The sequence below is a fragment of the Lacerta agilis genome, chromosome 9 (genome assembly GCF_009819535.1).
Source record: "Lacerta agilis isolate rLacAgi1 chromosome 9, rLacAgi1.pri, whole genome shotgun sequence".
NCBI classification, from domain to species: Eukaryota; Metazoa; Chordata; class Lepidosauria; order Squamata; family Lacertidae; genus Lacerta; species Lacerta agilis.
In genome coordinates, this window is record NC_046320.1 from 74,613,287 (window position 1) to 74,635,638 (window position 22,352).

Below are 22,352 nucleotides of genomic sequence, written 5' to 3' on the forward strand. Positions count from 1 at the left end.
CTCAAGGCCAGGCGACTAACGGGCCGCCCCCAGCCGGCCTCTCCTTCACCCCGCCCCCGGCCGGCCTGCTCGCGCTTGGCTCGGGCCGGCGGGGCCGGCGCAAGGAGCAGTCCCCGGGCAGCGGGAGAGGCGCAGGCGCGCCGCCACCGAAGAGCTCTCGCCTGGCGTCGGGGGCTCCGCTTCGGACAGGGCGGGCGCAGCTCCGGGGCGGGACGCACTCACGCGGGGCGGGAGGGAGAAGTCTGGCTGGAAGGTTCCTCCCTACTTAAGGGGGGACGGGGAGCTCCCGGGAACCGAGAAGGGGTCTCGAGTCAGCAGCAACAGCAAGAGGAGGCGCGAAGGCAACGGGCGCGCAGGGTGATCCTATAGCGGAGACCAATGGCTAGGCCAGGGCAGCTTACTTTCCGCTGGAAAAAACTCCTTGGAGAGGAAAAGGGAAAGGTCGAAGGAAGGAGAACCTCTCCAAGGACTGGGGTGTGGTCGGGACTCAGCTTCAGACCCAACAGGGGGCGTCTCCTCCAGGGCCTTCTACTAGCTCTGTACCAGGAGAGAACGCCAGATTAAGCACTGGAACTCCCTGCCTCAGTTTGCAGTGATGGCCACCAACTTGGATGACTTTAAAAGAGGATTAGGCAAATTCATGGAGAACCCAACTTGATTTTTTTCTGGTATGCAGTACATTCCCCTAAAGCATATCCCCCATTTTCTTCTTCCCCCACAAACCCACTCCTCCCCCAATAAACCAGACTGTTGGTGTTAAAATAAAAAAGGTGTTAGGGCAGCTTTTAAACTGATTGAGGAATGAAAGCCCCAGAGTAATTCAGTACTGGAAACATGCTATAGTCCCCCTTGATCAAAATGCTCGGGGAGACCTTGACATGATGAAGGAAATCAAGGAAGCATCCAAAAGCAGAGGCGCGGACGCAATGGGCGACTTCCGCTATGCTCACTTAGGCTGGCTGCATGTGGGTTCCAGGCACAACAAAGAGGCCGAGTTTCTAGGCATCCTAAATGGCTGGAACAGCTGGTGCTGGAACCAACCAGGGGGCAAGCGCCCTCTAGTGGGGAAACAGCAGCCCTGCCCAGCTTCATGCTACTGATTTCAGAGGAATCATAACAAAATCGAAAATTCTTTCTAGTAGCACCTAGTAGCACCAATTTTCGATTTTGTTTTGACTATGGCAGACCAACACGGCTACCCACCTGTAAGAGGAATCATAGAATCATAGAGCTGGAAGAGACCACAAGGGCCATCCAGTCCAACCCCCTGCCAAGCAGGAAACACCATCAAAGCATTCCTGACAGATGGCTGTCAAGCCTCCGCTTAAAGACCTCCAAAGAAGGAGACTCCACCACACTCCTTGGCAGCAAATTCCACTGTCGAACAGCTCTTACTGTCAGGAAGTTCTTCCTAATGTTTAGGTGGAATCTTCTTTCTTGTAGTTTGAATCCATTGCCCCGTGTCCGCTTCTCTGGAGCAGCAGAAAACAACCTTTCTCCCTCCTCTATATGACATCCTTTTATATATTTGAACATGGCTATCATATCACCCCTTAACCTTCTCTTCTCCAGGCTAAACATACCCAGCTCCCTAAGCCGTTCCTCATAAAGCATCGTTTCCATGCCTTGGACCATTTTGGTTGCCCTCCTCTGGACAAGTTCCAGCTTGTCAGTATCCTTCTTGAACTGTGGTGCCCAGAACTGGACACAGTGTTCCAGGTGAGGTCTGACCAGAGCGGAATACAGTGGTACTATTACTTCCCTTGATCTATATGCTATACTCCTATTGATGCAGCCCAGAATTGCATTGGCTTTTTTAGCTGCTGCATCACACTGTTGATTCATGTCAAGTTTATGGTCTACCAAGACTCCTAGATCCTTTTCACATGTACTGTTCTCAAGCCAGGTGTCACCCATCCTGTATTTGTGCCTTTCATTTATTTTTTTTGCCCAAGTGTAGTACTTTACATTTCTCCTTGTTAAAATTCATCTTGTTTGCTTTGGCCCAGTTCTCTAATCTGTTAAGGTCATTTTGAAGTGTGATCCTGTCCTCTGGGGTATTAGCCACCCCTCCCAATTTGGTGTCATCTGCAAACTTGATCAGGATGCCCTCAAGCCCATCATCCAAGTCATTGATGAAGATGTTGAATAAGACTGGGCCCAAGACAGAACCCTGTGGCACCCCACTAGTCACTTCTCTCCAGGATGAAGAGGAGCCATTGATGAGCGCCCTTTGGGTTCGGTCAGTCAGCCAGTTACAAATCCACTGAATGGTAGCATTGTCTAGCCCACATTTTACCAGCTTCTTTACAAGAATATCATGGGGCACCTTGTCAAATTCCTTGCTGAAATCAAGATAGGCTACATCCACAGCATTCCATTCATCTACCAGGCTTGTAATTCTGTCAAAAAATGAGATCAGATTGGTCTGACATGACTTATTTTTCAGAAACCCATGCTGCCTTTTAGTGATCACAGCATTCCTTTCTAGGTGCTCACAGACCGTTTGCTTAATGATCTGCTCTAGAATCTTTCCTGGTATTGCTGTCAGGCTGACTGGGCGGTAATTGTTTGGGTCTTCTCTTTTCCCCTTTTTGAAAATAGGGACAACATTTGCCCTCCTCCAGTCTGCTGGCACTTCGCCTGTTTTCCAGGAATTCTCAAAGATTACTGCCAGTGGTTCTGAAATCACCTCTGCCAGTTCTTTTAATACTCTTGGATTAATTCATCTGGCCCTGGAGACTTGAATACATCTAAACTAGCCAAGTATTCTTGTACTACCTCCTTACTTATTCGGGGCTGTTTTTCCCCTGCTGAATCATCTGCTCCATATTCTTCAGGTTGGGCATTGTTTTCTTTTTTGGAGAAGACTCTGAAGAGAGGACTCTGAAGGAGCAGGTACGTCGCTTGTGGGTACTGTATTTCTTGAGGCTCAGGTGACCTGAGTTGTGTGGAAACTGGGAAAACCCTCCATCAGCTTTGGCTGGTGACCCAGCTGCATCCTTATCTTGACAGGGACAGCCTAACTTCCATTGTCTATGCTCTTGTCATCTCTAAATTAGATTACTGCAAGGCATTATACCTGGGGCTGCCTCTGGAGACAGTTCAGAAACTTCAGCTGGTGCAGAATTCAGAAGCCAGGTTGCTCACCAGGGCAAGACAGTTGGAGCATAGGATACCGATCCTGGTCCAACTGCACTGACTGCCAATGAGTTTCTGGGCCCAATTCAAAGTACTCATTTTGACCTATAAAGCCTTAAACAGCTCAGGATCACAATACTTCCAAGAACCACCTCTTTAAATATGAACCTACTTGGACCCTGAGATCATCTTCTGAGGCCCTTCTTTGTTCCCTTTCAACCAGGCCTTCAAATGTGGTGGAGACCAGGTTATTGGTTTGTTTGTTTTTGTTCTTGTTTTTATTGCATATTTTGTCTTTTTATCTTTTATTTTATGTTGTGATCTGCCCCAAGATCTATGGATGAAGTGTGGGATACAAACAAACAAACTAAATAAAATAAAAATTCCATACTCCAGATGCCTCAGCTGAGAGGCCATGGGGTTCAGCAGAAGTCCCCTTCCCATGCCAGGCAACGGGCACACTCAGCCATGCAGCTGCTGCAGGAGCTCTGCTCTCCTCCTCTGGGCTCCGAGGGCAGGAGAGACTTTGGCACCGTTGTCTGTGCCGGGAGCGCAGGTCAGGCAGCTTCCCCAGTGGCATTTGTGTTCCCTCCTCCTGGGCGTGCAATATGTGTCTCTGCTGCATGGTCTCTAGGGGGAACGGTGGGGCAGGAAGGCATCAGAAATGTAGAGTGGGAAGGGACCCAACGGTCATCTAGTCCAACCCCCAGAATGCAGGAATCTCAGCTAAAGCATCCATGACGGAAACGGAACAAGAGTCCTATGGCTGCTGCTGGATCACCCCAAAGGGGATCCCGCTCGTCCAGCCTCCTGACTACCCCCCCCCAGTGGTCATCCAGATGCCCATCGTGGGAAACCCGCCAGCGAGTCCAGAGTGCGACAGACCACACTCCTTTCCTGCGGCTTCCCTGCACGGGCATCCCGCCCGGCCCTGCTCCGAGGGGCTCCGCCTGGGCCGTCTCCGCATTGCGGCCGGAGAAGCTCTTCGGGGGTCTAGCACAGACCTGCAGCGCGGGGCTCCTCCCGCCCACGGACCGCGCGCTCCCGTCCCTCCCGAGACCTACGAGCTCTGGAGTCACGAAGCAAAAGTTTCGACATTTCTGACGTCGCAGCCAACCCCCCGGGGGACTTTCCACCACGCTTCAAAATACAAACGCGTTTCTTTCTTCTTCTTTTGCTTCGGTTGGGTATTATTTTTTCCCTTAAGGTGGTCTCTCGCCTGAATGTCCGCTCCAGAAAGCGGACTGTTCTCTCAAACTTTTTTTGGTCCCGTCGAAGTTTTGACGTTTCTGGTCTTGTTACGTCGCAAATGCAGAGGCAAACTTTGGATGACGAAACCAATTCGCTTCGAAGCTTCCCTTCGCGGGGGCCACGTCGTCCGGGATGAGCCCCCAAGCAGAGAAAGGGCCCGCCGGGCCGGCCGCCATTCGAGGCAGCTCCCGGCCAGAGGGCGGCTACAAGCACGGCCGCTTGCCCCCTCCGGCCCGCCCCTTCGCGGCAGGGCTGAGCCAGGCGAGCGCCCCCCATCAATGGCCCTTGGGGGCGGAGTCGCCCCTCCCCCGCCCGGCGGCTTCCGCTCCGTCGGCGAAGCCCCTCCCCGCGCCGAGAGGCGGCGGCGGCGGCGCTGACAGATCCGGAGCTGCTCGGCTGCTCGCGGCGACTCTTCCGGATGGACCCGCCGGTCAAGGCCGGGCCGCTCTTGCTCCAGCAGCCGTCGGGGCTGCGCATCGGCGCCAAGGTAAGGGCGTCCTGCCGCTGCCGGGGCTCCTCCGCGGGGGGTTGCCCCGAGCGCCGCCCGCCTGCCAGCGCTTCCGGGATGGGGCGCGACCGGCAGCGCGGTCTCTGCGCGGTGGGCGAAAGCGCGGGCGGCCGAAGGGGCGGCCTCTCCTCGCCCCGGCGCCGCCCCGCGAGCCCCTCAGCACGGCTCCGCCCCGTCCGCGTCGCCCCTTCGGGATGGGGGCCCCGTGGGCGGGCCACCTCCCTGCCCGAAGGCCGACCCGGGACCCGCTCCTGGGCTGCTTGGGGCATCTCCCGTCCTCTCCCTTCTTCCGACGCCCCGTCGAAGCGAGAGGAGCCGTGCGCGGAGGAAGCGGCGGCGGCGGCAGCAGCGTTCATTCCTGCCGCTCGGGCCAATGTCTCGCCCTCCGGGGTTGCCCGTCCAGCTTCAAACTCTGGGTCTGGACCCGGTCCCGGCGACGGGCTCTGCTCTCTCCCCAGGGCTTCCCCGGAGCCCTTTCCACAAACGCGCGCCAGACCAGCGCATCCCCCTCCCCAGCGCCCCGGGGTGCTATTAGGGGTGCCTGGTTTGGCCCAGACGGGGTGGGGCGTCGTGGACGCTGCAGGGAGCAGAACTGCAACAGGCCAGATTGACCACTTCTTCGCCCAGACAGGCCCAGGCCAGTCTCCTTCAGGGAGGGAAGGCAAGAGGATCTTTCCACCACTTCTCCCCCCAAGTGGAGCACAAGAATCGCCACACCTCACTGAGGGAGGGGAAGCGCTGTGTAGGGACTTTCTTAATGTTTGATATTTTACTCTACCTGTATGTTATTTTGATGGAAGCTGCCCAAAGTGGGTAGGGCAACCCAGCTAGATGGGCAGCATATAAAAAATAAAAGCATTAATAATATTATTATTAAGTGGCCTGCTTCCTCCCACATCACTTGAGCCCCTCCCCAGAGAAAGAAACTAAAGCCTGTTAAGGCCCCATTGGGGCACAAGGGGGACTTCTGCCCTGATGATCGGCTCCTGCAAGGGGAGCCATGGGGAACCTCCAGGGACTGGTTGGACTGCAGTTCCCATCAGCCCCTGCTCAACAGGGATGGGGGGCTCCATGTTGGCTACCAGGGGGTTGTGTGCATGTGCATTGGGTTCTCCTCGAACCCTGACTTGGAGGCATGTGTTGGACCTCTAATATGCCAGCTGAAGGCAGTGGGGGGGCAGACCCTTCCCTGGTTATGCACAAATTCCCTGCTTGCAGAAAGGCAGGCTCCAAGTGCACTGACTGTGTGTCCCTGAGACTCCTCTGCCCCCATTTCCCCTCTGCCTCTCGTTGCAGCGATGGAAGAAGAGCTGGTTTGTGCTGTACCCGGCCAGCCCACATGGTGTGGCGCGCTTGGAGTTCTTCGACGGCAAGGAGGGTCCCGTGCCGGCAGAGCGAGTGGGCACCAGGCGCCTGGACAAGAAGATTGTGCGCCTGGCGGACTGCGTGAGCGTGGCCCCTGCCCCAGACGGCAGCCCCAAGGAGGGCCTTTCCGCCTTCCGCCTGGAGACCAGTGAGCGCAGCTACCTCTTTGCCGCCGAGCCCCACGAGGCGGTCGACTGGGTGGCCAGGCTCTGCGAGGCAGCCTTTCTGGTGAGGCCACCCTGGGGTGGTGGTGGGGGGTCTTGGTGCCTTGCAGGGAGAGGTCCTTGCCCGAAACCCTGCTCAGCTGCTGCCGCCAGCCACTGTAGACAATACTGGGCTGGTTCTGCATAAGGTAGCTCCCTATGTTCAAGTGACAATGGAGGGCTGGTTAGCTTTGGCTGGTGGGAAGAGCCCCCCCTTCACTCCTTGACCCCCCGCTGGCCATGCTCGGTGGCGGTAGGGGTGCTGTGCATGCAGGGGATGCCCTGGATGCCCCCTGCAGCGGAGGAGCTGCCATTCCTGGAAAGCGCCGGGGGGTGTCTGCTGACGTTCTTCTCTCCTGGCAGGGCAATCCTGGCAAAGCAGCACCGCCTGCAGCCAACTGCGCTGGGGAGCGAGCCCTGGAGATGGCCATGAATGCCATTTATTACTCCCGAGAGGAAGGTAGGAGGCGCTCAGGAGCGGAGCTGGCTCCACCCTATCCCCGTGAGACTCAGCCAGTTTCCCCCCCCCCGTAGTTTGGGTGGTGGGGCAGAGGGAGTGCCATAGGAAGTCATGGCTGCTGCAGGACAGAATTGCATGCTGGGAGTCCCCCGCTTTGGAAAACGCAGCTTGGCCTGGGAGGATTCTGGCTGCCAGGGCTGCTGATTCTGGGGTGATGGCTGCTGGGTGGGTACCTGCCCCCCCCCCCGAGGGTCCCTGGGGGTCTCCTGCTCTGACTTTCCCCCTTGGCTACAGTCTGCGAGTTCTGGGTGACGGTGCAGAAGACGGAGGCTGCTGAGCGCTGCAAGCTGCAGGGGGTCTACGTGCTCAAGGCATCCGGCGAGGGCCTCATCCTTGGGGACCCCCACTCCAACCAGCCCCTCTTCACCTGGCCCTACCGCCTGCTCCGCAGATATGGCCGGGACAAGGTGGGTCCAGGAGGAGGGGGTGCATGTGGGAGGGAGAGGCAGGTAGGTGGGGGTGGGGAGGCTACATTACTGGCGGCAGGGACAGGGATCAGGGAAGCCCAAGGTGGCCGCCTGCCAGGGGTGATTTAGTTGAGATTCCTGCATTGCAGGGGGGTTGGACTAGATGCCCCTCAGGGACACTTTCAATTTTGCAATTCTGTGAACAGGAGGAGCTGCTCTTGCTGCCTGTCTGCCAAAGAGCTGCCCTGGGAGAGCTGGTGATGGGGGCTGGGCTCCCTCAGTGAGAGGGCCCAGCTGGCATTGGGTGGAGCAGTCCCCTGGCCTTCTGCTTTGTGCTGCCCAAGGGCAGGGCTTTATGGCCATCTCAGAAGCTCTCTTGCTGGCCCTGTGGGATTCCTGGCTGGCGCCCGGGGCCTGTGCTCAGAGCGGGCAGAGCAGGGGCAGGGGAGGTCCCTGTGCCCCTTAAAGGGTGCCTCTTGGCCCCCGGGGTTCCTTTGCGGCCCCTGACTGTGCCTGCTCTCCGCCCCGCAGGTGATGTTCTCCTTTGAAGCCGGCCGGCGCTGTGAGTCTGGGCCAGGCAACTTCACCTTTGAGACCAAGCAGGGCAACGAGATCTTCCATGTGGTTGAGGCGGCCATTCAGGCACAGAAGGCACAGGTGGCTGAGCATCGCCACAGCACCTGCTCCCTGGACGCCGAGGTGGGCCAGCTCCCAGGCGCCCTGGCTGGTTCGCTCAGCCTGGAGGGCGAGAGCCCGGCGCCCGCTCCGGCCCCCGAGAGGCACGGCCTGCGCCCGGCCCTGGCCGCCAAGCTCAGTGCTGCCACTGCTGCGGAGCAAGAGGAGGTGGTGGCCCCTGCCAAAGGGCTGGGCCTGCGGGAGCCTCTGGCCAAGTGGCCCAGCACTCCCCCCCGCTCCCCACTCCCTGAGGTGCCAGGACACCCACTGCCCCCCGAGGATGCGGGCAACGTCTACTCTGAGCCTCTGGACGCACTCAGGGCCTCTCGCCCCCGGCCGGACGCCCTCTATGCAGAACCTGTGGACAGCCGGCGCGATGGGGTCAAGGAGTGTTGCTCTCCCCAGAGCAAATTGCTGTATGAGGAGGTGGGGCCTGGTGGTGGCCAGGACAAACAGAGCAGCAAGGTGCACATCTACGATGAGCCGGAGGGGCGGGCCCAGTGGCCGGCGCCCACCCCCACTGCCATCTATGATGAGGCTCGCCTCCCCTGCGAGGCCTGGCGGACGCAGGGCATTGAGAGCCCGGCTGGCTACGAGCTGCCCTGCCTGCTGGGGACGGGGGAATATTCAGTGCCGGCGTTCCCCCCGAAGCAAGGCCTCTCCAAGCCCCCCAAGCCCTGCCCTGCCCCCAAGCCCCCCCGCACTCACAAGAAGCCCCCCCAGCCAGGAGCCCCCAGACCGGCACCCGGCAACAGCAACAACAACAATAGTGGCCGCGGGGTGGAGGAGCCCCTCTACAGCAAAGTGGTGAAGCTGCCCCTTGCCAGCGTCGCTCGCTCAGGGAGGAGCAGTCGGGAGGAGCAGTCAGTGGATGAGAGCCGGCTGGCTTCCGTGTACGAAGACCTGGGTGAGATCTGATTGCCCCCAGGGAAGTCGGGGGGCAGGGGGACCCCCTTGGGTCCTTGCAGGATCCATCTTGGGCAATATTTTTCTACAGATGTCTATTTTCATATTAAAGCATTTTGTTTCAGTGGAGCTTAATGCACTGGTCGGGGCGGGGTGGGACTGGGTGTCCCGGGGGGCAACAGGTGGGTGGATGGGTGGGGCTAAGCAAAGGTTTTGGAGCTGCTTTGGGAGGCTGCAGTTTGGAGCAGGCCAGGAGAGGGGAAGCTGAGCCCTGCCTTCTGCTCCTGCCAACTGTCAGGGGGAGGGTTCCCCCCCCCATTTCCTCCTGGTCCTAAGAGCCCCTCCAATGTGGGATGTCCTGCTTCAGAGCATTGGACTGTCTTCCTCAACTGGGGTGTCTGCCAGTTTTTCTGGGGGCGGGGAAGAGATGCCCCTTTCCCAGCCCCTGAACTGCCTGAGAGTGATGCCCCCCCTGCTTCCTTCCACTAGGCCCAGGCAGAACTCCCTCCCACCCAAAAGATGCAGCCTGGGGGTGCAAAGGCGGAAGAGGCCCAGGGAGTGGCTGCAGCCTCCGCTTGCTGTGCTGCTTCCTCCTCTGTGGCTTCCCAGCAGGTTCCCTCTTCTGTCTTCCCCACAGCTGGGGGGTGGGGAGCACTCTACTCTTGCAGAAGGCCGGGGGACAGAAGGGCACAACTCAAGGTTTGGCACAACAGAGACAAAAGTTTATTGAAGGGGGTCTCTAGAAACCAGAAACTGGGGAGGGGGCTTCCAGCCAGACTCCTCCCCCCACCAAGCAGACAGAGATCCAGGCATTGCTGCAGAGGCTCCAGTTTTGCCACAAGAAGGGGAAGGACAACTCCACCCCTACCCTGGAAAAGATGCAAGTGATGCCTCCCCCCTCAGGTGCTCAACAGGGTGCTTGCAGGGAGTTGTAGTTCAGCAGCATCTGGACGAGCCCCACAGGCCCCCCCCATGCTGAAGCCTGCCGGGGTCTCAGTCTGTGGGGAGGAGGCTGCCCCTCAGCCATGGGGTGCCTGTCTGGGTTGGGCTCCTCTTTTTGTGGGAGCTCTGGCTCAGCGGTGCCTCCATGGGGCGAAGGGAGTGGCCCCTGCGGTGTCACATAGCGTCCAGGAACTCTTCTTCCTCTCTGGAGAACAGGGAGAAGGCGGGCGGGCGGGGGGCAGGAGGTGCCATGCGCAGGGGGGCCACCATGGCCCTGGCCTTGCCCAGGTGGGGGCGGCTGCCCTGCTGTAGGCAGAAGGAGGAGGTGGAAGAGGCAGCGTGACCCCCAGGCGAGGGATGTGTCCCCCTTGCCACTCCTGGGGACACTGGCTCCCTTTGCATCTCAAGTGGTCTGGCACAAGTGGGGTGGACCTCCGCCCCCCAACAGCCGCTGCTGCGGCTCTTTGCAGCCCTGTGTGTGGGGTGAGGGTGCCTGCCATACCTACCTGACGGGGCAGGTGCCGATCCGTTCTGCGCTCAGGCCGGGAGGCTGGTGGGCGTGCCAGGCTGCTGCTCAGGGCTCGGTACAAGGGGGCCCTCCCACTCAGGGGACTGTAGGCTGGCTCCAGGTCGAGGCCGTCCAGGACGTTCTGCAGGGAAGGAGCCAGCGGGAGAAGGTGGTTTCATCATGGAATCAGAGTGAGCATCCCTAGCCGGTGGCACCCAGCCAGGCCCCTCGTGTCACCCCCCACCACCACCACCAAAGCCCCCTCCCAGCAAGGGTGAGGTGCAAGCCCTGTATCTCTGTAAACCCCCCCCCCCCCCAGTGCAGGAGGGATGAAAGCAGGCAGAGCCTGAGGGTGGGACCATGAGGGTGCAGCCCCCTGGGACCCTCTCCCGGACCACCACCCTTCTTCGTGTTTTCTCTGGTGGGTCAGTGCCTGCCTGGCGGGATTGTTGGTGGGGTGCGCTGCCTGGCTGCCCCCCCCCCACTACTTGCCTCCATTAGGCTGAGAGTGGCCTGGGGAGGCTCTGCTGGCAGGAGAGGGAAGCTGCAGGGCAGGAGGAGCTCCCGGCCCACGAGGGAGCAGAGCAGCAGCGAGGCGGCCCCTTCCGAGGGCAGGAGGACCTGTAGAGGGCTCGGCCAGGGGGGCCCCCAGCCAGGACTGGGCCCCCCTAGTGGGGTCTCATATTTGGCCAACAGCAGCCAGTTTCGCTTCTGAAAGAGGAAATGACAGTCTCAGGCACCCCCCCTCCCTGGGGGGGATGTGTGTGCTTCTTCCTCTTCCCCAGGGACCCTGTGCCAGGGAGAAGGGGGGGTGCCTCCTCCTGAAGGCAGGCAGCGTCACATGGGGGATGCTATGGCTTAGCCCTGCAGGTGGGGCCCCTGCAGGCGTGGAATCGCCCCACGCATAACTCAGTGCCTTGCAGCTCTGCACCCTCACCCCAACTCACCCACAGACAGTGGCAGAGGGCCCGGAAGAGCTGTTGGTTAGCCTCCAGTTCATCCCAGTTCATCCGCCAGCAGCTTGTGGGCCGGATGACCAGAGGCAGCCCATAGAGCAGTGAGGTGCACAGCCCTTTGGCCTCCAGGGCCCTGCAAGAGATGGGGTGCAGGGCCTTGGTCAGGGGGGCAGAGCCTGCCTCCGGCTCCCAGGCAGCACCCAGGGCCCCTCAGGACTGGGAATGATCTAGGGGCACCCGACTCCCCAGTGGAGGAAGGTTGCCGCATCTGCAGCTTTTTTAGTTTGCAGAAAATGCAAGTTAAAGACAGCATCAAAGTTTATAAAGCAATGCTTGGCATGGAGAGAGTGGATGGAGGAAAGCTTTCCTCTCTTAAAACAATGGAACTCGTGGACATGGAAGAAAGCTGAATGTTGGAAGACTCTGGACAGATAAAAGGAATTTCGTCATGCAGAGCAGAGTTCAGCTGTGGAACTCCCTCCCTCAGCAGGCAGGGATGGCCACCAGCGTGGATGGCTTTCAAAGAGGATGAGACTAGTCCTAGGCTCAAGGGCTCTGGTCTGCCTCCGGGGCCCCAGGCAGCTGTGCTTCTGATTCCCAGGTGCAGGAAGCCCCAGGAGGGGAGAGCTGCCCTTGGATCCCTTTGGGGCGTCTGGTGAGACAGGATTCTGGGCTGGAGAAGGCACTGGCTGGACCCAGCAGGCTCTCTTCGGTTCTTATCAAGTCAGCAGTATTGCAAGAGGAATGGGGAGGGAGGGAGATTCTCAGAGGGACCATTTCTGCAAAGCAATCTGCATTTCCTGGCAGGATGTCCTGGGCCAAAGGGGAACCTGCAGCAGTCTAGCTGTCAGCAACTGTGAGAACAGCCAAGAAGGGGAAGCTGCTGCTGCTGTTGGTGTGCCTGTCAGCTACTTGCCTGCCTGGCAGCTTCCTGGGGGGGGGGGGGCTCTGTGCTCTGCTACTGGGGGTGCCGTGGGGGGGGGCTGTCCTCAAGCAGAAAGCCTAGCCGGCCTCTGCCCTGCCATGGCACTTATGCAAGCAGTGAACTCCCTCCCACCCCACAATGCACATCTTGCCACCAACTGGGGTTACTTCCTTGCATCAGCAGACAAAAAACCAGGCCACTTGATTGGCCTGTGACTTGCCCAATGTGGCTCCAATGTCTTCTATGACACCCACTATGACATACCAAGAACAAACTTAGTTGGTCTCTAAGGTGCTGCTGGAAGGTATTTATTTATTTATTATTTTGTTTTGACAATGGCAGACCGACACGGCTACCTACCTGTAACCCACTCCCTGCCCCCTTTGTCCACCTGCCCATGCCCGGGGGGGGGGGGTAGTGGAGAAGGAGAGCTGTTAAGGTGCTCCTACATCATGGCAAGCGGGGCAGGGGGCCTCCTGGCCTGCCAGAGCCTCACAATCTGTTGTCCGCTCTGGTGGGGCACTCGGCCCCCATGCAGATGGGCCATGTGGAGCAGGGAAGAGGCTGCTGAACTCCTGGCTCTGCTGCATTTTAAAAAGGCAAAACAGGAACTGGATGGGTGGGGGCCTCCTTCAGGAACAGTGGAGGGGAAAGTCCTACCCAGCCTTGCTGGGCTTCCTCCAAGCAGCCATTTGTTTGTTACTATTTTTCAGGTTTTGTGTTGCTTCTTCTGCCTCAGGCTCTTCCCAAGGGAGGAGCATCTTTCCCCCTGGCTGCCTGCAAATGTGGAAGTCAGTGGGGGGTGCTGCTTGTCCTCTCCACCCACCTCAAGCGCCACTGAGCCAGAGCAGGTTCAGGGGAAGGGAGCAGCCAGCCCAGAACAGGAAGGGGGGAAGGACAGCGGCAGAGAAGCACACTGGCTCCAGCACCCCCCCCTCCATGCTGCGTGAGGGGCCCTTTGGCCAAAAGTTCCTGTAGCCCAGAGAGTGAGGGGCCAAAGCCAGATTTCCTGAGTTTTAATAAGAGCCCCTTTTGGGGTTAAGAGTGCCTCTAAGCATGGACAGAGTGCTGCTCACTGCAGTCACACCTCTTGAACATGGGACAGGGCTCCCAGAGCAGCTGATGTGGCCACAACCTGATTTTTCCATTGGGATCTGGGAACTGGGGAAGGGCTGAGGGGCATGGCAGGCTGGTCTCAAAGGGGCCCTTGCGGGGCGCTCCCAGTGTGTCTCTCTCCCTCCTCCCCCCCCCCCGCTCGGGTGGCTCCTGGGCAGGTACCTGAGGACACAGAGCTTGCGTGGCACCAGGCCTGGGCCAGCTGCCATCCAGAAGGGGCCACTGGCATCCTCCCGTTGTGCGGTGGGGCCATCTCCGCAGGCGGCAGTAAGCAGAGTGGGGCTGAGGAGCCTCTCCTGGGCATCACATTTCATGCACACTGCAAGGGCAGAAGGCAGCAGGGCTGAGGGGGTGCAGGGTGCGGTTCTGCCAAACCATGGCAGCTGGGGACGTCTCCAGCTGCCAAGGACCCAGAGCCACTGCCAGCCAGAGCGGGCAGCACTGCCTGCCCAGGATGAAACAGGGCAGTGGGCGAAGGCTGTGCCAAGGACTGGAGAGATCAGGTTTGTGTCTTTGGGCACGTGTCCAGGGCAGAAGATCCATGGGAACCCCTTTGGAGAGGCTGCCCTTCGCCAGCTGGTGCAGCTCCGGGTGGGGCAGGGGGGATTCCAGCAACCCTGGAGCTCAGCCTGGGGCCTCTGGTACAGCCACCGCCAGGCCCCGTCCAAATTCAAGGGACCACTCTTGGCATTTAATGCCCCCAAGGATTCCCCCCTCACACACAATAGCACCAACACTTTGGACACCTGCTAATATTGTTTTTTGCTTCAGTAAGCTTACCCATGCATGTAAATTTGATATGTGTTCAAATATATGGTTTTATTTTTTCAAAACCATTGGGTTTATTTAAATTTAGAATTTTTTTTTACGTCAGTTTCCTTGTAACATTTCATTGTATCAGTAATTTTAGTATGTGTGTATTTGTATTAGTATTTGTGTAAATAATAATTTCATCTATGAGTGGCTTCCCATGAGGGATGCTGAAGCAATTTACTATGCAATAATTTATATGAAACAAATACGGAAATAGCAAGAACAACTGCACACAGGGAAGCAATTTAAAAAACCAAAACATTTGTAAATGTAAAGGGAGTTTAGAATACTGGACAAACACTGAATGGGAGAGATATTAAAGGAGGTTTTCTGAAAGTGGAGCATCTTTAGCAGCAGAGGCAAGAGAGGAGGGCACCCGTCTCTCTCCCACAACAGCAAGGAGTTCCAAAGGGCTGGTGCTGGGTGTGGTGTTGGCAGGCTCATGGAAGCACAGAATCGTAGAGTTGGAAAGACTCCCTGAAGAGACCTTAAAGGTCTGGGTGAAGCAGCAGCACAGGAATCCCATTGGCTCACACTTACCTGGGCAGCTCTGGGCCACAGCAGGGTGGCTGAGTGCTCCAGCGGGCAGGAGGAGATGGAGGTGCTCCTGGTCTGTGCTGCGGTCATGGAACCAGCCCTTGAAGAAAGTCTCCAGGGCCACCACATCATTCTCCACGGTCTGGAGGTCAAGGACTGCGCCCAGGGTCACAGCACTCTCTGCAGGGAGAGGAAAGGAGCCCCATCTGCACATGCCTGGGTATCCACTTCGACAAGGGCTCAGCCTGGGCATCCCAACAAGTTTCTGCCACCCCCACCCCCCCAGAACAAAGAGATTGCTCCCTTAGAGCAGCAGCAGCAGAAGCAAAGTCGGGCTCCTGGAGGGTCCGTGTGTCCTTTGAGTGCCTCAGGAGGAAAGGAGCTGCCAGCCTGGCCAGCCCATTCTGCACCACCCAACCGAGGCCCATCCTTCAGGAGAGCCTCGTCCTCCTGCCATGAGCTGTCTGAGTTCTCTTCTATGTCATCCCACTTGGGGGCTGCCGTCTCTGCCTCTTCTGGGAGCCAAAAGCTCTGTGTTGCATGTCCTGAGCCTCCCAGCCTTCAGCTTCCATGGAGGCCTCTGGTTTCAGCCTTGTGAAATGCTCTCGCTCCACTTTCTCCACACCATTTACCCTTCTATAAGCTATCAAGTCCCCCTCCTCCCCCAAAGCCTTACTCACTATTTTTCTGAACAAAAAGCCCCAAATATTGTAACATCTCCTATGAACATGAGAAGAACCTGCTGGATCAGGCCAGTGGCCCATCTAGTCCAGCATCCTGTTCTCACAGAGGCCAACTGGATGCCCCAAGGGCAAACCAGGAAGCAGGACCTGAGTGCAAGAGCAGGACTCTGCCCTATGCTTTCTGGCATTCACAAGCCTGGCTGCCTCAAGAGTAAAGGCCAGTCTCTCCTCATAGGAGGGTCACTCCAGCCCATGGATCACGTTGGTTGCCCTTTTCCGGACCAAATGTCTCTTATTGCAGCTCTACTCTTATCTTTTTCTGAGGGGGACAAGATGAACTGCCCAGAGTAGGCCAAGCACAGATGCAAAACAGACTTGTTTCATTTATGAAGCACCTTGAAATGGTTTCACACGACAATAAGAACACATATGACCACTGTGTATCTAAAGACAATTTCAAGTCCAGCAGAGACCCTGCCTGGGACTCGAATCTCCGCTGGGGAGGCTCCTTGGAGGAGGAAAGTCTCCAGCAGAGGTGATGGTGATCTCTGGGACCAGGGTGACTTTGTCCCACCTTGCCCCCCAGTGCAGAGACCTCCTGGGTGCTGGGGGCAGGAGGCCCACCAGCCACTGCTGCAGGAATACAAGGCCATGAGGGCCACGGTCCCTGCCACTGCTGCTCAGAAACAGAAACCCAGCAGGGGCTGGCGTCTCTCCCCACAGGAAGTCTGTCCCTTTCTGGAAGCAGAGCCCTAAATCAGTGGCTGTGAGAAAGGAGAAGTGGGAATCCTGCCTGCCTGGTTAGCAACAGAGAGAGGACCAGTCACAGCTCAAGGAGGGTGGCTGGCTTAATCTGGTCTGAGCAGGGGGGATCAGGCTAGCAGGGGGTGGGGGCAGAAATCTGTGCCTGAGAAGGAGGCGGCTCCGGATTAAAAAAAACGACAGATGCCACCATCTGTCCCTCCCCAGGCAGCCCCACTGAGGAGGCAGCGAGCACACAGCCCTCCAGTGCCCAGCCAGGGGGCAGCCAGCTTGCAAAGGGAAGAACTGGCAGTCCAAGCGAGAGCAGAGCCAGGGTGGCCGTGCCCACTAGGTGGCAGCAGAAGGCCATGGCCATCCCCTCAGCCCTTTGCTAAAAATCCTCCTCCAAGTGCTGGGCAAGTGGAGCCCTGGCAGCTGAAGAGGCGGCTGCAGCAAGGCGTTCCTGAGGCCACCGTGTATTATGATATTGACAGGTCTCTTTTCCCTTCCCTTCCTATGAGCCCTAGCCTGGAATCTGCTATTTGGTGCCTCCAGCACCAGGGGCAGTTTGCCTCTGAACTTTGTGGGGCTTCCCATGGGCATCTGGTGGCCAGTGTGGGGCACTGGAGCTGGGCAGGCTGGACGGGCCTCGGTTCTGATCCAGCAGAGCTCTGCTCCAGTCCCGTCAGGGAGCCGCACTCCAGCTCCTCGAGAGACCCAGGAGAATCAAGGCTCCGTGCAGTTAGCAAGAGACTTCCTAACAGGAGGGGAGGAAGCAGACCCAATGCACAGCCCAGCCACACACCAAGGCTGGACTTTTTGCTTCTGCATCTGGGGTGAGACTGAAAGCAAGAAGTCCCCAGCGGTTTCTTTGGCTTTCCCCAGAGAAGGGCTTCCGTCAGCTGGCCTCCTGGCCAAAGGGTGACATGGGGTGGGGAGTGCATTTGTCTCTCTACATCAAGTCACGTCGCCTCTGCTGGGGCCTGTCATGGCCCATGGCCCTCTCAGGATTTCTTTGCAACCGGCAGTGTGATGGATGCACAAAGGGCAGAAAGAGCTGCCCTGGTTCTTGCCCTCCCGAGGCTCCTGCCAGCTCCGTTTCAGGCGCTGCTGGTGCCAACCCACAGCTGTGCGCCAGTTTCCTGCCTCGTCCTCCTGCCTTTCCCCCCAAGATCTGATTTGTGGTGATTTCCCCCCACTTAAAATTCAGCTCCAGTGCCAGCCAGCCCAGAGGGGGCAGGCCAAGTGCCGCAGAGGCTTTCCTGGGCTCTCGTGCCTTTAATTAGAGGTTTCCCCCTTTGGGCTGAGCGGCTTCCTCCGCCTCTTAAGTGCTTCCTCCTCAGCAGAGCTTGGGATGAGCCATGAATTATTCACTGAGCACCAAGATCTGTGACTGGATCTCTTGACTCTCTAAATCTCAAAAAGAGTAGCCCTGGATGCCCGGGAAACCCGTCTCTGCCCTGAGTGTCACCCTTTTAGGTGACACTCAAGCACAATTACCTAAATTCCTCCTAATCCGGCCAGATTCAACTGGTTCCTCTCCAGCTGCTCTCTGCTAAAACTGAGCAGCCTGGGAGGTCCCAGTGCAGATCTCTGGCAAGCCTCTTCTGTCAATTTCTCCTCCCCGCCTGGTCGGGGTGGGCTTCAATTAGTGGCATCCTTTCATTGTCTTTATTTTATTCTAATGTGCTATAAAAGCAAGAAAAGAAAATGTAAAAACCCATGAGAGGACCCAAAGGATTAACACCACCTTTCCCATTGCCCCACAGGGAACAGAAACTGACTTCCTGTGCACTTAGGGGGCACTTTGCCAGCCATTCACCAGTAATTAGAGATGGAAGCCATGAGATCCTAGTTCCCTTTCATGAATGGCGCTTGCTCTTGAGCAGACACCAGAGGAGCATCTCGGCAAGGGACATCATGGAGTGATAACACCCAGGGTGAGGTGAGGGGCCACTTGGAAGCGTCATTTGAAATGCCACAGGTTGGGCACTTACCCCCACCGCTGCTGCTGGGGGTGGCTCCTCCCTCTCCATCCTCAGGTGCCTCCTGCAGCCCCATTCTGGAGACCTTCACCACCTGCAGCTGGCGGAGGCTGGCCAGGTCGATGCCCTGCAGCCCAGCCTCCAGCTGCTTGGCCACCTGTGCGCTGGGCTGGCTAGTCAGGATGGTCATCTGGAAGAGAAGCCACATGGCTGCCGGAGACTCAGAGGGGAGCCCTGGAGGGGTGGGGGGCGCTTCAGATCCCTGCTCAGCCAGGAACCTCACTGGGTGACCTTGGTCCAGTTCAATGCACATCACCGGGATGTTGAGTGGATAAGTTTGGGGAGGGATAGATGGACATGTGCCCTGAGCTTCTTGAAGCAACAGATGGCAGTGTCAGCAACCATCTGCCCAGGCTTCCTAGTGCCCCTCTGCCATGAACATCCCTGGCAGTAATGGGACACACTGAGAGAGAATCTGCCACTCCCCAGATTCTGGCCCCTGTCATGCTGGATTCTGTGCAAGGAACCAACTTGCTCTTTCCATGCAAACTGGTGCTTTGCAGAGCTCCGTGTATTGCCTGCAGGATGGCAGAGGCGGGTTTGCAAGGCCTCCTCGTCTTGCTGGAGGCTGCAGGAGAGGCAGGCAGAGAGGGGGGCAAATCAGGAATGGATGTGGTCCTGGAGAGCACCAGAGGCTCCTGCCCATCACCATTATTATTATTATTATTATTATTATTATTATTATTATTATTATTATTATTACGCCTCAGTGCCAGCTTCTGCTTTGGGAAAGATGTTTGGGCAGAAATCTCATAGGGACACTGAGGATCATCTAGTCTAACCCCCTGTAGTGGAAGACCCCCCCCCCAACCTGGCTGGAGGAGGAAGGTGATGGGGGAGATGGAAGTGGAGAGAAAGAGCGACCCTCTTCCCTCGGTCTCCTACTCCTGCAAGGTGAGGCAGCTAATTGGGCAGTTGCTTGTTGGTGTGCAGCAGAGGGGGCCCCTCCCTCTAGCCTCCCCAGTCTGCCCTCCTCTTACCTCCAGAGAAGAGCTGCTCAGGGAGGCCCCAACCATGCCTTGCCCCGTGTACTGCTTGAACTGTTGGAGCCCATCCTGCACGGCCTGGACTATGGCGTCCTCCTTGAGGTGGAAGACCCCCTCTGAGGGCAAGGCACGCAGCTCTGCCAGGCAGCTCTGGAGCCGAGAGAAGCTCCCTCTCACCGGCTGCAACGACAGTGGGCAGGAGATGTGCCTCGGCAAGGGCCCAATGCCTCCCCTGTGGGGGGTGCTCAGCCCCTGGGGTGGGGGTGGGGGCAAATAGCTGCTTATCGTCTCCTTTCCCAGTAGGGAGACCCTGCCCTGGTCATGCACTCTGCCCACAGCCTCTGCCTGCTCCCTTGGTCTCTGAGATGGGCATGAAGTGGGACACATTAGGCACTGGAAAGCCCCCCCCCCCCGAGATGCAGCTGCTTGTGCTGCTGCTTGTGCTGGCATGGACACGATGGCCGGGGGCCAAGGCAGAGACACAGCCAGGGTGCCGAGCGCAGTTTTGCTGCCAGTTAGCCTGAGTTAATGAGCCCCTCTGTGGGCAGGAGACACCCGAGTCTAGACATGCTTGGCCAGGAATGAGCTGCAGCCCAGCCCAGCCGAGGCGCTCTGGGAGTCTGCTGCAGGAGCCATGCAATGAGACAGTGGCACTGGGACTGCCTTGTCTGCTCGGGACGAAGGTGGCCAGGATCTCTGAGGCTCAGCTCCTCCAGAGAAATAAGGGGTCCTCTTTGCTTTGGGGACAGCTGAAGAGATTTCTGGAGGGGGAGGTCTGTAGCAAGAGCAGGGTAAGGCCCTCCTGCACTCCTTAAGGCCCTCAGAAGCGCCTGACTGCTGGATCAGGCCCAAGGAGGCCCACCTAGCCTAGCGCCCTGTTCTCACTGGGGCCAATTGGCCAACCAAGGGAAGCTACCCAGCAGGACATGAGCGCAACAGCAGGGCTCTCCCCGCTGGCAACTCCTAGCAGCGGGCGTTCGGAAGCATCCAACCCCAGACAGAGGAGGCAGAGCATTGCCCTCTATCAGGATTAGGAGCCATGGATAGCCTTATGCTCCATGCATTTGTCTAATCAGCTCTTAAAGCCATTGGTGCCTCCTGTGGGAGGGAGTTCCTTAGTCTAACTACGCTTTGCATGGAAAAGCATTCTCTTTCTCTGTCCTGAACCTTCCACCTTTCAGCATCACTGGATTGGCCATTATGGGAGAGGGAGAAAAAGCTTCTCACTTTCTCCACACAGTGTGGCATTTCATACATTTCTAGCTTGTCACTTTCTATGCGCCTTTTCTGTAACCTAACCCCCCCCCCCCCCCCAGCGCTTACACCGCTCCTTCTTGGGGAGTCACTCCATTCCCTGGATCGCTTTGACTGGCCCTTCCTGGACCTTTTCCAGCTCTGCAGCACCATTTCTGAAGTGAGCTTCTTCCAAGCTGCCCCTGCTCCCCAGCAGTGCTGCTTCCTTAAGCTGCTACATTTTACCCCTTCAGAAAACACAAAAGATCCCTCCATGGCACAAGGCCCCTTGAAAGTGGGCGTTTGGAGCCCTTTAACATGGCTGGCATGTGCTGAGACGGCAATCCAAGGAGCAAAAGGACGATTCTGCATGGACAGACCAGCAGAGACATGCCCCACTTCAGAGATATGCCTCCCCCCCCCGCTCACTGTGCCCCCCAGCAGCACTCACTCACCACAAAGGGCAGAAGGCACTCCTGCTGGCTCTGGACCACGTAGAGGCTGAGCAGAGGGATGCGGGGCGGCCCCGCCAGACTGCAGGCCAGAGAGAAGACGTTTTCCAGGGCATCACAGAGCTTGTGGCAGGTGTGGGCCCAGTGAGAGGGATGGGCCTCCACCACCAGGATGTGAGGGGGCTGCCAGGAGTGAGAGGTGGCTCCAGTCCCAGCCAGGCCTTTGCCAGCACCATCTCTGCTGCCTCCTCGCGGTCCAGAACTCATGGTGGTCCAAGGGAAACAGAGCTTGCGGCTGCCTCTGAAGAGGGGAGAGCTAGAATGAATGTGCTTTCCTCACCTACCAGCACCACCACCCCCCCCCACTGGGAAAAGACCACCCATCTCCAACAAATAGGGGGTGGAGAGGGCAGCAGATGCAAAGCGGCCCATTGCGGCCATGCCCACCCCTCCTTGCCTCCCTCAAGCTCCCAGGCCTTCTTCCTGTGCCCATGCCAACTCTGGGGCAGGAGGCAGGCTGGCTGCTGGGGGACAAAGAGGACTGTGCCCCAAAGGGGGTGGTAGCTTCCTTGTTCAGGGACAGCTGCATCCTGGCACCGCAGGCCCTGCCCCCTGGTTGGCAGCAGGAGTCAAGGTGGGTCAAGGTGGAGAGCAGCCGGCTGTCGGTTCTGCTTCATCTTTGTGTTTAGAGAGTCTTGGCTAGCCAGACAGTTTCTCACCAGCTTGACAGGGATCTCGGGGGGGGGGGGGCTGAGGCTCAAGAGCGCTGAACACACCTTCCTTGCCCCATGCTGCCCCTCAAGTCCTCTTCTTAAGGCTTATTTACTCTCCTGCAATACTGATACATTGCCCAATAACAAAGGCTCTCTGCCATTTACAGTAAAAGTGAAAAGACTACCAAATAATAAAACAGTGTGCCAGTGTGGTGTAGTGGTTAAGAGCGGTAGACTCGTAATCTGGTGAACCGGGTTCGCGTCTCCACTCCTCCACATGCAGCTGCTGGGTGACCTTGGGCTAGTCACACTTCTCTGAAGTCTCTCAGCCCCACTCACCTCACAGAGTGTTTGTTGTGGGGGAGGAAGGGAAAGGAGAATGTTAGCCGCTTTGAGACTCCTTCGGGTAGTGAAAAGCGGGATATCAAATCCAAAACTCTTCTCTCTCACAAACGTGAAATCTAAAAGCCAACAAACCCCAAGCCAGCCAGAGAGAGCAATATCAGGATGTGGGATCTCATGAGCACCGAAGAGGCTAAAGAGAATGATATGTCTGAGGAAATGCAAACGTCTTTAGCTGGTGCAGAAAAAGGTTATAGCGTGGGCCTCAGGAGAGCCTCGCTGGGGGGGACGGGACACAAAACTGAAAAGAGTCTCACTCAAGGAACCTTCTCCTTCCCCCACTTCCAGAAAAGGGCCTTGAAGATGACCCTTCAGGCGGCGCTG

The 22,352-nt window shown here is 57.7% G+C and overlaps 2 protein-coding genes across 2 annotated transcripts; one reads left to right on the top strand and one right to left on the bottom strand.

Annotated features, from left to right (window-relative positions):
- Positions 1–4,696: 4,696 nt before the first annotated feature.
- DOK1 (docking protein 1) lies at positions 4,697–9,103 on the top strand. Its single transcript, XM_033161195.1, has 5 exons — positions 4,697–4,879; positions 6,197–6,493; positions 6,832–6,928; positions 7,223–7,395; positions 7,927–9,103. The coding sequence occupies exons 1-5, from the start codon at positions 4,811–4,813 to the stop codon at positions 8,986–8,988; spliced, it is 1,698 nt and encodes a 565-aa protein (XP_033017086.1). The 5' UTR covers positions 4,697–4,810; the 3' UTR covers positions 8,989–9,103.
- An 893-nt stretch (positions 9,104–9,996) lies between these two features.
- M1AP (meiosis 1 associated protein) lies at positions 9,997–21,253 on the bottom strand. The gene is made up of 10 exons (XM_033159610.1): positions 20,917–21,253; positions 19,223–19,408; positions 18,195–18,372; positions 14,777–14,953; positions 13,586–13,742; positions 12,804–12,937; positions 11,374–11,591; positions 10,919–11,137; positions 10,425–10,568; positions 9,997–10,224 (listed from the first exon to the last, which is right to left on the bottom strand). The coding sequence occupies exons 1-10, from the start codon at positions 21,178–21,180 to the stop codon at positions 10,093–10,095; spliced, it is 1,809 nt and encodes a 602-aa protein (XP_033015501.1). The 5' UTR covers positions 21,181–21,253; the 3' UTR covers positions 9,997–10,092.
- Between the last annotated feature and the right edge of the window lie 1,099 nt (positions 21,254–22,352).

Bases quoted from the DNA above. Each gene is read 5' to 3' on its own strand.
- M1AP (XM_033159610.1), bottom strand. From the start codon at position 21,180: ATGAGTTCTGGACCGCGAGGAGGCAGCAGAGATGGTGCTGGCAAAGGC. The intron at 13,743-14,776 runs GTAAGTGTGAGC...CTGCCCTTGCAG, and splicing joins TGTGGCCCAGAGCTGCCCAG to TGTGCATGAAATGTGATGCC. The intron at 10,569-10,918 runs GCAAGTAGTGGG...CCTTCCCTGCAG, and splicing joins CCACTCTCAGCCTAATGGAG to AACGTCCTGGACGGCCTCGA.
- DOK1 (XM_033161195.1), top strand. From the start codon at position 4,811: ATGGACCCGCCGGTCAAGGCCGGGCCGCTCTTGCTCCAGCAGCCGTCG. The intron at 6,494-6,831 runs GTGAGGCCACCC...CTCTCCTGGCAG, and splicing joins TCTGCGAGGCAGCCTTTCTG to GGCAATCCTGGCAAAGCAGC. The intron at 7,396-7,926 runs GTGGGTCCAGGA...TCCGCCCCGCAG, and splicing joins GCAGATATGGCCGGGACAAG to GTGATGTTCTCCTTTGAAGC.